The sequence below is a fragment of the Pelophylax lessonae genome (genome assembly GCF_965119305.1).
Source record: "Pelophylax lessonae genome assembly, chromosome: 2".
NCBI lineage: Eukaryota > Metazoa > Chordata > Amphibia > Anura > Ranidae > Pelophylax > Pelophylax lessonae.
The window spans coordinates 249,417,153-249,429,618 of NC_138769.1; the positions used below are offsets into that span (position 1 = coordinate 249,417,153).

The 12,466-nt window shown below is 41.6% G+C and overlaps 1 protein-coding gene across 1 annotated transcript in view; it reads right to left on the reverse strand.

Moving 5' to 3' along the window:
- LOC309545615 (adenosine receptor A3-like) overlaps positions 1-11,664 on the reverse strand; it is a 36,622-nt gene extending 24,958 nt beyond the window's left edge. Inside the window, exon 1 of the mRNA XM_082244865.1 lies at positions 10,973-11,664. Within this exon, the coding sequence (XP_082100991.1) occupies positions 10,973-11,316 (344 nt within the window). The 5' untranslated portion in view covers positions 11,317-11,664. The remainder of the gene's footprint in view (positions 1-10,972) is intronic.
- Positions 11,665-12,466: the final 802 nt, after the last annotated feature.

Consider the following 12,466-nt stretch of genomic DNA (forward strand, 5'->3'; position numbering starts at 1 on the left):
CCTTTAGGTGGAACGCACGCTGCACGCTCCGGGAGCCTGGGGGAACGCAAGCCGGTAGTTACCGCTCTCCACTCACAGGCACCATCTGTAGCAGGCGCAATCCTAATTTTAAACTTTTTTTGTACTGCGCAATAGCATTACCTAATAAAGGCTACTTTTTAACGGTACTGCACTATCTGGAGCACTTTATTTTTCCCTAAACCGGACCCTGAGGATCGAGGCTATCCAGGAGAGGGATCCCGGACCGCAGGGGACTACAAGGCCCAGCAGTTACCTTCCAGGCCCAGGAGGCCATAAAGCCCTAAAGGTCTTTTTACCATACGGTATTTAAGACCCACTACATCTGGTGAGTGCATATCCCCCATTAATCCATAAAAGTCACGCCCAAGTACCAGCAGTTGGACTACTGGAGGACTCAGCACTAAGCACCTGCACTTTACCTTACCTGGCACTGAAGTTTTCTATTCATGCACCAAAGTCACCTATGAACTGTTTATTTGGACATTCCTTGGCACAATTTTTGGCACTAATATGCACTTTATGACAAACTAGGCTTTTATTGTGAATCCTTTATTGTGAATCATTTTACTGTGAAATATTTTTTTTGTGTGACCTATTTATAAAATATCAATTGTGAATAATACTATGACACAGTCACATGCTACACACATAATTTAATTTATATATATATATATTTATACCACTTTGATTGCCTAAATTCCACTATCCGGGGTATAGACAAGAAATTGCCCATCCCTGAGCAGTACCAGCAAGCGCTATAATAAATCCCACTATTTTGGGGTTTTCCCTCTTTCAATTATTATCTATCCTATAGCAGCTGCTATCACCACTCCTCCACCCACCCTTTACCCAACCCCCCCCCCTAAAATAGGACCACCATAGGCGCAAGGGATATACACCAAATTGGAGTATATCTTTTACCATGTAGACCACCTGCTTGCAGTGGTGAGCTACAAGGAGGTTGTGTGTCTTGAAACCATCTGCCAGACTGCCAACACATCATTGAGGCATTTCGGCATGTCAAGTTGTTGAAGGATGAAATCAGCGCAGATAAAGTGCTTGCTTTTATTTCAAGATTTACATTATATTTATGTATTGCTACATCCACAGGAGCATCTTGGTAGATTGGGTTCTCTGTTCTTCTGCCTAGGCTCTGAGAACAACCTCAGCCCCGTTGCCACATTAGGCTTAGCAAATGGATACAGCACTGCTACTGAGAGCACAAATGTAGATACTCTACACACAACTAAAGTTCAGTATCAAAGAGCAAACATCAGATTGGTTAGTGGTAAATTAAACCAATACAATGCCACAGATTGCAGTATGCACATACAGTATCTCACAAAAGTGAGTACACCCCTCACATTTTTGTAAATATTTTATTATATCTTTTCATGTGACAATGCTGAAGAAATGACACTTTGCTACAATGTAAAGTAGTGAGTGTACAGCTTGTATAACAGTGTAAATTTGTTGTCCCCTCAAAATAACTTAACACACAGCCATTAATGTCTAAACTGCTGGCAACAAAAGTGAGTACCCTCCTAGGTCAAAATGTCTAAATTGGGGCCAATTAGCCATTTTCCCTCCCTGGTGTCATGTAACTCATTAGTGTTACAAAGTCTCAGGCGTGAATGGGGAGCTGGTGTGTTAAATTTGGTGTTATCGCTCTCACTCTCTCATACTGGTCACTGGAAGTTTAACATGGCACCTCATGGCAAGAAACTTTCTGAAGATCTGAAAAAAAGAATGGTTACTCTACATAAAGATGGCCTAGGCTTTAAGAAGATTGCCAAGACCCTGATACTGAGTTGCAGCAAGGTGGCCAAGACCATACAGCGATTTAACAGCACAGGTTCCACTCAGAACAGGCCTCGCCATGGTCGACCAAAGGAGTTGAGTGCACATGCACAGCATCATACCCAGAGGTTGTCTTTGGGAAATAAATGTATGAGGGCTGCCAGCATTGCTGCATGGCTGTCATCCCAGAAAAAAAGTCTCTTCTAAAGATGATGAACAAGAAAGCCCGCAAACAGTTTGCTGAAGACAAGCAGATTAAGGACATGAATTACTGGAACCATGTCCTGTGGTCTGATAAGACCAAGATAAACTTATTTGGTTCAGATGGTGTCAAGCGTATGTGGCAGCAAATAGGTGAGGAGTACAAAGACAAGTGTGTCTTGCCTACAGACAAGCATGGTGGTGGGAGTGTCATGGTCTGGGGCTGCATGAGTGCTGCCAGCACTAGGGAGCTACAGTTCATTGAGGGAACCATGAATGCCAACATGTACTGTGACATACTGAAGCAGAGCATAATCCCCTTCCTTCAGATTCTAGGCCGCAGTGCAGTATTCCAACATAACAACCCCAAACACACCTCCAAGAGGACCACTGCCTTGCTAAAGAAGCTGAGGGTAAAGGGGATGGACTGCCCAAGCATGTCTCCAGACCTAAAATATATTGAGCATCTGTGGGGCATACTCAAACAGAAGGTGGAGGAGCGCAAGGTATCTAACATCCACCAGCCCTGTGATGTCGTCATGGGGGAGTGGTAGAGGACTCCAGTGGCAACCTGTGAAGCACCGATGAGCTCCATGCCAAGAGGGATAAGGCAGTGCTGGAAAATAATGGTGGCCACACATAATATTGACACTTTGGGCCTAATTTGGACATTTTAACTTAGGGGTGTACTCAGTTTTGATGCCAGCGGTTTAGACATTAATGGCTGTGTGTTGAGTTATTTTGAGGGGACAGCAAATTTTCTCTGTTATGCAAGCTGTACACTTACTACTTTACATTGTAGCAAAATGTAATTTCTTCAGTGTTGTCACATAAAAAGATATAATAAATAAAGTTCTTAAAATGAAAAATATTACTAGTATATGGCCTGCCCTAAAAGTCTAAGTAATCGAAACAGCCGGGACTTTTTACAGTTTATGTGGAGACAGACTGCTTGATCTGAGAGAACCAAAGTAGCCAGGAGACTGTTCTTTCCTATGTATCCTGTGTGATGGAAAACCTGATGTACAGGAATTTTCTGCTGAATTAAAAAGAGGGGAGGGGGAGACCCCTTAAAATGCAAGTTCTTGAAGCTCTATCCCTATGTTAATTCCTTGCCTATTATCCTTTAAATTAGATATTAATAAAATAATAGAAATAACATTTTAATATTCTCCTTTCAAAGACTTATGTAGAGTTTTCTGCTAAGTTTGGGGTTTGCTGTTTTCTTGCTGGAGTCGCTGAACCTCACTTGAACCGCTCCTGGTTTGCTTATCCCTAGTTATAACTAGAGTCAGCAGGATACAGGACAGACACAGCAAAGCTGTATCAAATGCCTAAATAAAAAAGGACGTATGTGGGTTTTCTCTAAGGTTTCTAGTCCAAATGCCACAGCAAAAAGCAGTTCAAGTCAATTTTGACTAACTCACATAGCGGTTGATTTAAAAAAAAAAAGACTGTGCACTTTGCAAAGTGCAATTGCTCCAGAGCTTAGTAAATGAGGTAAAGCTTCACTTTGCTAAGAATACACAACCAAGTGTAAGGAAAATTAAAAAAAAAAAAAACAGCTGTTTTGCTTGCACATGATTGGATGCTCATTTATTAAGCTCTGGAGCAACTGCTCTTGCAGAGTGCAACTACACTTTGCAAAGTGCACAGTCTAATTGCCTTTATTAAATCAATCCCATAATGCACCAGCACTGCTTAGTAATATCGCAGGTTTTTTAAAATAGATATTTTAAAGTGTGTTTAACCACTTAAGCCCCGGAAGATTTTACCCCCTTCATGACCAGGGCCTATTTTGCGATTGGGCACTGCGTGAATTTAACCGACAATTGCGCGGTCGTGCGACACTGTACCCAAATGAAATTTACGTCCTTTTTTTCTCATAAACAGAGCTTTCTTTTGGTGGTATTTGATCACCTGTGTGATTTTTTGATCATGCGCTATAAACAAAAAAAGAGCGACAATTTTGCAAAAATAACAATATTTTTCACATTTTTTATATGAAATCCCCCCCCAAAAAAAATGTAAAAATCAAATTTTTTTAACATTTTAGGCCAATTTGTTTTTTGCTACATATGTTTGGTAAAAAAAATGCAAAAAGCGTATTTTGATTGGTTTGCGCAAAAGTTATTGCGTTTACTAACTAAGGGAAAGATTTTTGTCATTTTTATTGTTTTTTTTTTTAACGAGTAATGGAGGCGATCTGCGATTTTTTTTTTGCGGGACTGCGACATTGCGGCGGACAAATCGGACCCTTGACTGACATTTTTGACACTTTTGGGGGTACCAGTGACATTACTACAGTAATCAGTGCTATACATATGCACTGTTACTGTAAAAATGACACTGGCAGGGAAGGGGTTAACTTTATTTGACAGGGAGGGGTTTAGTGTGTCCCTAGGGGCGTGATTCTAACTGTGATTGGATGTGGCTGTGTGTGTAACAGCAGAGATCAACGGTCCTACATAGCAGGACCGTATGATCTGTGCTGTTACACAGGGGAGAATGACAGGCAGCTTTGTTTACATTAGCCGCCTGCCTTTCTCCCGGTGTAACCGAGGATCGCGAGTGACCAGCGGACATCGGGTCCGCCGGTCACTCGCGCGTGGGGGTCTGTGAGCGAGCGGGAGTGCGCCTCCAGCGGCGCGCGCTCACTCCCTAGAGCCTCACAGGCTAGCGAGGTAGACCTACGTCACTTTGCCTGTGAGGGGCTGACTGCCGACGTAAATCGTCGTTAGGCAGTCGGCAAGTGGTTAAACACAAAAACAAAAATGTATTATATACTGCAGCTTACTAGTCCTTAGATGTGGTGGCTGCATCAGTTTTTTTAGACTAAGAATATTTTTAGCAAGTGCAAAAAATACCATTTAATCTTCCCAGTAATACGGTTTTATGGTGAGCTGAAAAGACAGCATAAACAGTTTTATCTCTCTTTTACAAACTACTGCTCGCATCATGCCTCCATATTATAGAGATGCATAAAGGCAGAAGTGTGGCAACCTTGATCTCCTCCATAGATAACAAGGGATTGCAGCCGCTCAGATACAGGAAGTTTGTTAACAGGCAGTCCCCGAGTTACAAACATCTGATTTACATACGACTCATACTAATCTTTCAGAAAATGCATTTATATTGAATGCGTTTTATTACCAATGAACAACCCCCCCCCCCCCCCGGTTACTGATAATGACGTCTAGTTTGTTATTGTTTTGTACTTTTGACTTACCCTGGGGGACCCCCAGATTCTCTGATGTCTGTTCATACCTATGTATGTTTAGAAAATTGCAATAAAATTTGTTTAAAAAAAAAATGAAGTTGTAAAAGCAAATGATATTGCCATCATGTAATGTCTGAATTTTGAGCGATAAATTGTTCAATGGACATAAAATAATCAGTCTCTCGTTTGTTTTTTTGCTTTTGGATATGTACAGTGCCAACAGTTCATATTTTAATGGGCGAGAAACTCATTACCTTTCAATTTATTGTCCATTCGAAAATTTTTCCAAACTTTTCCTTTGATTTTCTGTCTCAAAAACTTCACAATCGATTTTCGATTTGTGCCCAATAACTGGACGGAAAAACAAAGGAACTGTCCAAATGATAGATTTTCGAACGATTTTTCATATAGTTTATTGCCAGCATTACAAACGGAGGGAGACAACAGGAAGTGAGGAGAAATCTCCCCCTAGGAAGGGAAATTCACTTCTGTAAGAATTATCATAGGAAAAAGGTGTCTCCACTGAAGATTTATCACCAATCCTTGCTTCCACAACAACCCAAAATTTTCAAAATCTAATTGTCATAGGGACTGAAAGTGAGGTAACATCTTCTGACCAGGGACAGAGACAGAAAAACAAAGTTACAGGGGTGTTAACCCTTCCTTATGCTATCCAAAAAAACGGCAATATTTTTTTTTTATTGGCTATCGTTACAAATGTACTTGTTCTAACTTCCATACAAATTCAACTCAAGAACAAAAATACAGAACCTATCTTGTTTGTAACTCAGGGACTGCCTGTATACGCAACATTACTAGGTGCAAATTAATAGAAAAGCTAGAAAAAAAGGAAACTAACCTCTTGCCGATCGCCCCATGTACATTTAATGGGGGGGTGGCGGCCCCTGTGTACAAAATCACATACAGGTGATTGGACACAGCGGGAGCCAATCAGCGGATCCGGCGAACCCAATGTCTCCCGGGACTCACCAATCGTTCCTGACAGAGGCAGAACAGTGGTCTGCCTATGTAAGCAAGGCAGATTGCTGTTCTGTTAGTAGGGAAGACAAAGATCCTGTGTTTCTGCTAAGTAGGAATACGGATCTCTGTCTTCCCACAGTTGAAGCACATCCCCCACAGTTAGCAAGCAGTTAGCAGGGACACATTTAACCCTCTGATTGCCCCTGATGTTAACCCCTTCCCTGCCAGTGTCATTATTACAGTGACAGTGCATATTTTTTAGTACTAATCATTGTAATAATGTCACTGGTCCCCAAAAAAGTAGAAAAAGTGTCACTTAAGCCCCATACACACGGATGTCGGCCGAACGATCGGCCGTCTTTTGTCCGGTGCTGTCCTGTCGGCTGAAAAGTGCTAAAGACTGCACACGAATTTTGTCGGCCAACAACAGCCGACTGCAGAAGTGATGTCATGTGATGGTTAACTTTCTGTGTGTTTTTTCTTTTCTGAGCATGCCCAGTCTTGCTAATCTGCTGTTTGTCGGCCGAATTCTGTACTGACTGGCGAACAATCGGCCGTTCTGGTGACGGCCAACAAAAATTTTATAGCCTGCACACCCGATTCTGTTCGGCCGAAAAGTCCCTGTCGGTTGTCGGAAGCATCATACTAACAAGCCGACAATCGGCTGATCGTTCGGCGGCCGAATATTTACGGCCGACAATCGGTACGTGTGTACGGGGCTTTAGTGTCCGATTTGTCCACCACAATGTTGCAGTGCCGCTATTATGAGTTGCTGATCGCCGCCATTACTAGTAAAAAAAAAGAAAATTCCATAAAAATATCCAATAGTTTGTAGACACTATAACTTTTGCGCAAACCAGTCAATATATGCTTATTGGTATTTTTAAAAAAAAAACCTGTAGCAGAATACATATTGGCCTAAATTGATGAAGAAATTCAATTTTTTACATTTTTTTTACTGGGTATGTTTTATAGCAGAAAGTAAAAAAATAGTTTTTTTTTTTTTTTTCAAAATTGTCGTTCTTTTTTTTTGTTTATAGAGCAAAAATAATGCAGAGGTGATCAAATAACACCAAAAGAATGCTCTATTTATGGGGAAAAAGGACAATAATTCTATTTGGGTACAGTATCACATGACTGTGCAATTGTCAGTTAAAATAACGCAGTGCCGTATCGCAAAAAAGGGCCTGGTTATGAAGGGGAGTAAAGGTTCCGGAGCTGAAGCAGCCAATGTAAATAGCACATCTAAGGACAGGTAAGCTGAAATGTATAACATTTTGTTTGAGGATTTAGATTTGTTTTCATTGAGTGGCATCACTGAAAGGCTGCGTCATTAAGATAATTTTGCATAGGTGCTGGAATAGTTCTAGTAAGAAAAGTGCAGGTGTCTTGAGTAGAGTCCTAAAGAATATGGAGAGTGGTGAATGTATGGGCTTTGGATGATCCACTATAGATGTGAACCATGCACGTATGCATTAGGATGCTGGCTGTCAAGCTGTAGTGTATGGAACCAAAGCTCAGGATGGATGGTTTCCTTCTGAATGTGCCTGATTTCCTCATCTACGAGACCAGTTGACTTGAAAGGAAAAAAAAGTTGTAACAAAAAGGAGCAGAAAAATCACAGAAACTATGGAGTTGATTTACTAAAGGCAAATAGGCTGTTCACTTTGCAAGGGAATTTTCCCCAGAGCTTAGTGAAGCACTGCTATTTCCATCATTCAATCATGTGCATGCAAAAATACATTTTTTACCTTGAACATGATAGAGTGTTGTTTTCAAAGTAAAATTTCACAACCATTTACTAAGCTCTGGGGAAACTTCCCTTACAAAGTAAACCCCCTATTTGCCTTTTTAAAGCAACCCACTTTATACAGTATGTGTCAAATATATGAAGATTGTCCTGCTCTGGTCCTGCACTTGCAGGATAAATGAATCAAGTGGAAAAGCTATGGTTGTGAAGCTATGCCAGATTATCAAGTGCATTTAAACTCTGCTCTGAAAGTTTTTCTAATTTTGTGGTATTCTTGGGGTCTGATGGCAATAACTACAGCTTCATTGTTCTTTCATCTCCATGTCTGCTGTGTGATCACAGGCAGGGCAGCCATCAGAAATTTTAGGGCCCCATACACAGCTTTAGGCCTGGGCCTTACCACCTGGCCGCTGAATTCCTGCAGGAGGGAGAGGAGGAGAAGCGAGCAATTAGCGGCTGCAGGAGGTAAATGGAGTGATCGGTTCCTCTATATGCTGCCCCTACCACTCCCCCTATCCAGGTGTATAGGGGGCCGCATCCGCCCAATAGAGCATGGGACCAGGTTTCACATGTGTCCCCTGTAGTTATGCCCCTGGACGGGATCAGTGGCAGCAGTGGTGGATGGGATCAGTGGTGGTGGGGATGATGCCAGTCTGTGACGCCACTCGGCCCCACTATCAACAGTACATGAAAGGAGAATTACCGCACATGCACATCGCCTAACCAAAAGGCCATCACTGATATGGGAGGAAATCCCGAACAGAGCGACCATACATCAAAACTAGAAGAAGCCGCTGGGAACACTAGGGCCCCACTCCCAGGCCCCCCAGGATGCCTGGGTCCCCTACATTTGTATAGGCTGTCTCTCCCTGATGGCGGCCTTGATCACAGGGAATTTAGACACAACATTCCACTGTGTGTTGACAATAGTTTCTGTTTCCAGACTGTGTGTTTAGCCTGGGATAACACACATATTTTCTAACTACGTGAGAATATGTTAACCACTCTACAACCGCTCACAGTAATACTACTGCGGCAGAGTGGTTCGTTATCGTCCAGCCACGTAGTATTAACGTCGTTGGACACTCCCCCTTCTGGGCGGTGCTTGCGCGCCGCCGGAGGCTCGCTCCCACTGTTTTCATTCACAGCGGGAGTCGGGCCAGGGGAGGAGCAGCGGCGATCGCCGCTGCTCTTACCCGATCGTCGGGGATCGAGTCTGGAGATCCGCCCGCTGTGTGTAAACACAGCGGGCGGATCTCCATAGTGACAGGGAGTGACAGATCGGACTGTTCAGCATAGCTGGACATCCGATCTGTCCATGACTCACACAGTCACCTCCCCCCCTACACGTCAGTAAGCACCAGGCATACATTAACCCCTCCCTCTCCAATAAAATTAACCCCTTCCCTGCCAGTGTCATTTTTACAGTAACAGTGCATATTTATAGCACTGATTACTGCAGTAATGTCACTGGTACCCCCAAAAGTGTCAAAAATGTCAGTCAAGGGTCCGATCTGTCCGCCGCAATGTCGCAGTCCCGCAAAAAAAATCGCAGATCGCCGCCATTACGCGTTAAAAAAAAAACACCAAAAATGACAGAAATCTTTCCCTTTGTTAGTAAACGCAATAACTTTTGCGCAAACCAATCAAAATACGCTTATTGCGATTTTTTTTACCAAACATATGTAGCATAAAACAAATTGGCCAAAAATTTTTAAAAAAATTGGTTTTTACATCTTTTTTGGGGGGAATTTCATATAAAAAAATGTTAAAAATATTGTTATTTTTTCAAAATAAACGCTCTTTTTTTGTTTATAGCGCAAAAAGTAAAAATCGCACAGGTGATCAAATACCACCAAAAGAAAGCTCTGTTTGTGGGAAAAAAAGGACGTAAATTTCGTTTGGGTACGGTGTCGCACGACCGCGCAATTGTCAGTTGAAGTCGCACAGCGCCGAATCGCAAAAAGTGGCCTGGACGGAAGACAGCAAAATCCTCCGGTGGTAAAGTCGTTAACAGTAGGATAAAAATAGTTTATCAACATATTTATGTATTCTCAAAAAACCTTTATGGAACAATTATTAGGCATTGTGTTCTTATGAATTGCATATGCTACACAATACTAGGTTATTCACCTAATTGTAAAGTAAACTTAGGACATATGAAGGCAGTTTTATTTGATATGAATGTATGAAAGCAGTAGTAGACTCAGATTTAAAAGGTATACCTACATAGGAAGTAGGCACGTGAAAATCTCCTAAACTTAGGCTGTTTAGGAGATACTTACATCAGCTCTAGCTGATTACATCACTGGGCATGCACAATGACACTGAGTGTGCTGTGACTACAGAGCGCCGTGCCGTGATGATGACTCCCATGCATATGCTCAGGAGTGAGGTCATTGCATCCCAGCCATTCAAACAGTCGTAGAGTGTAAACTTGCAAATAAGACCAGGTAAAAGTGGGAGACCTGGCAGCAGTAACAGCGCAACGCTGGAGGGCTCTGTTTAAAGGTAAATTTGTCATACGCAACGCATACTAACTCATTATGACATCAACCTGCAAGGGGACAATTTAAAGGCTAAGTTCACCTTTCTGAACATGTAACATGTTACACCCGTATTAAAGGTGTAACATGTTTGGTTTCCTCCCCCAATCCCCCTCCCTGTGTCATTTGAAAACAGCGGCTCTGCAAACATGGCCGCATCACGCATTCACAGTTTCATGCGAAGGAATAGACAACAACTATCATATTCTATAGCAGCAGATGGTTTTTAGCTCTCAATGAACTGCAATGGTGCTGTTGAGCACTCTCCAAGTTCATTGATCTTCCTGCTCTCAGGTAACTGTCTGCGTGTACGAGAGATATTGGTGGACAGCTATCCTGAGAGTCTGCAGGATCTTGATATTGCATCCGAAATGACTAAATAGGATATATATTCCCAAAATGAAATAAAATAAATACAAAATAGGATCAAAATAGTTCGATAAAATAACTTACCTAGTGGGTATTTTAATTCTCAGGTATCTGTCAATAGAAACTGCCAGTAGAGATAGGATGGATGCATTGGTTAATATAATCATGAGACAGCACATAAACAAACAGCTGTAAAAAGGTAACTTCATTCCGAGGCTAACTATAATGGCCAGGGGCATGACCAGGACTCCGACGGCAAGATCAGCAAATGCCAAAGAGACAATAAAGAAAAAAGTTGTGTTCTGAAGGCTTGAGTTTAGTTTCACTGCCCAGATGACCAGGACGTTGCCCAAGACAGCTGCTATTCCAATCACAGCTTCCACTGTAATATAGGCTGCGGTATATGATAAATCAGTCTCATTTGCCATTTCCAAAAGTGCTGTCACATTCACTGACTCTTTAAAGTGAAGAAAAGCAAGAGGGTGACACTAAAAATTAAATGCTATGTAGTGTGTGCTTCATTCTTTCACTGCACTGGTTAAGATATTCTACTCGCTCTTTGTAAATAGGAAAAGAAAACCTCTTGCTGAAATGATGCTTCCTATTGATCTTTTAAAATAGATAAAAGGTTAAATCCTGCTGCCATTCCTGCTTGTGTCATAGGAAGTTGCTGCTGTGCGTTCAAATGAAAAGAACCTGCAGGATGCTCTGCCTCTGCTTGCAAGAGCAACTGAGACACTTACTACCGTTATGTTTGTTACTAGAGAACTAAAATTATCCCGGAAACCAACTTCATTTTGACAGATGCTATTATTGGTTTTAAAAACGGAATAGATGAGGAACTTTTAATTTGGCACTGTAAGCACAAATGCGCTTCAGCAACTTTTGGTATAAAGTTCTTTGGAACTCAAGGCAAACTGATCAGAATGCAAGTTTCTTCTCAAGCCCCGTCAAAGTAGGAAGTACAGAAAGAAGAACAATAATAAAAAGTTAGGGAAAATTTGTGGTGAAACTGAAGGAAAATAAAAAACAAAAAACAAAAAAAAAATCACAAATAGGATAGATAAGGCAAAATAAAATAGGGAGCATATGGAGGGCTGTCCTGGGTTTAAAGTTTATCTAAATCCAAGAAAATAAATTGATGGTATTGCAGCTTACCTATTTTTAGAGGTGGTGGCTGCATTCGTTTTATTTTTTCCCCTTACTATATTTTAGCCTAGTAATCCTGCTGTTAGTATACTTCTTGTCCTAGATTGACAACCGTACTGAACAGTGTTGTCACCCTAGGACAGAGATTGTGTTAGGACTATATAACTATGCAACTAATGTGGCGCAATTTACGTGAAAACAAGGTTTGAAACATTCACAAATAGGGAGCGCACACCTTGTGCATTCCCTTATGAATGGGCATTTAGGACATCTGCCACATTTAAAAGTACCCTATGGACCTTGCTCTTCTATTGGTGTCTCAATCATATTGCTATGCACCAATCCATCTTTTAAGGACCTACTTTGTCTATATACCAGTTTGGGAAATGGTTTCACATATTTGCACACAATGCCATCTGTGCTCAAGAG